This window comes from Penaeus monodon, chromosome 19, assembly GCF_015228065.2.
Source record: "Penaeus monodon isolate SGIC_2016 chromosome 19, NSTDA_Pmon_1, whole genome shotgun sequence".
In the NCBI taxonomy this organism is placed as follows: Eukaryota; Metazoa; Arthropoda; class Malacostraca; order Decapoda; family Penaeidae; genus Penaeus; species Penaeus monodon.
The window spans coordinates 36,789,154-36,789,809 of record NC_051404.1 but is presented as its reverse complement, the minus strand read 5'-3'; the positions used below and the strand labels follow the sequence as shown (position 1 = coordinate 36,789,809).

At 36.4% G+C, this 656-nt stretch overlaps 1 protein-coding gene across 1 annotated transcript in view; it reads right to left on the bottom strand.

The window, feature by feature from the left end:
- Positions 1 to 124: 124 nt before the first annotated feature.
- LOC119585207 (protein DENND6A-like) overlaps positions 125 to 656 on the bottom strand; it is a gene marked incomplete at its 3' end in the record, with an annotated part of 41,697 nt that continues 41,165 nt past the window's right edge. The window contains 2 exon segments of the mRNA XM_037933858.1: positions 125 to 292; positions 426 to 535. Coding sequence (XP_037789786.1) covers positions 125 to 292; positions 426 to 535 — 278 coding nt within the window.

Genomic DNA, 656 nt, shown 5'->3' with positions numbered 1-656 from the left:
TATGTATATAACATATCACATACTTTGTATTTCCCATTTTGAGAAGATCCATGACTGCAAAGATATATTGGAGGGATGCACTCCTTCACTGTGATTAGATACAATTAACACTGATTAACCTTACCTTATACGGTGAAATGTTTTTCTGCAGTGGCATCAGAGAAGCTACATATCTCTCCAACGGAATCATGAAGGACTGTGTTAACTCTAAAAGATGTCGTCTTAGCAGTGCGCTCTGTACCTCTACTGGTCGTCCCGTCTGCACACCCTTCAGTAATCGCTTTACTAAACCCTAGAGGAACAGAAAACAAAAATTATCTTTCAGTTATTTTATAGTCACCACATCACTGAGTTTATCTGTCATCTAAATAACATCTGAGCACTCAAATTTTGGAGTACTATTTCAAAACAATCTTATCGCTCACCTTGTCAGCCTGTAAGTGAGGTCGGTACTTCGTGTACACACCAGGTTTCTGTTCAACTGTTTTGAGAGCTGAAGCTTTCTTTAATTTATGCTTCTGTGTACTTGGGGATCCTGGAAGAGACATTTCATTTTTTTTTAATCATACTACTTTGAATGGGTTTTAGAACAAAACCAACTATTGGCTATCAATGATCATTTTCTCTTCATTTCTCTTTCTAAAAAACAAAAAAAT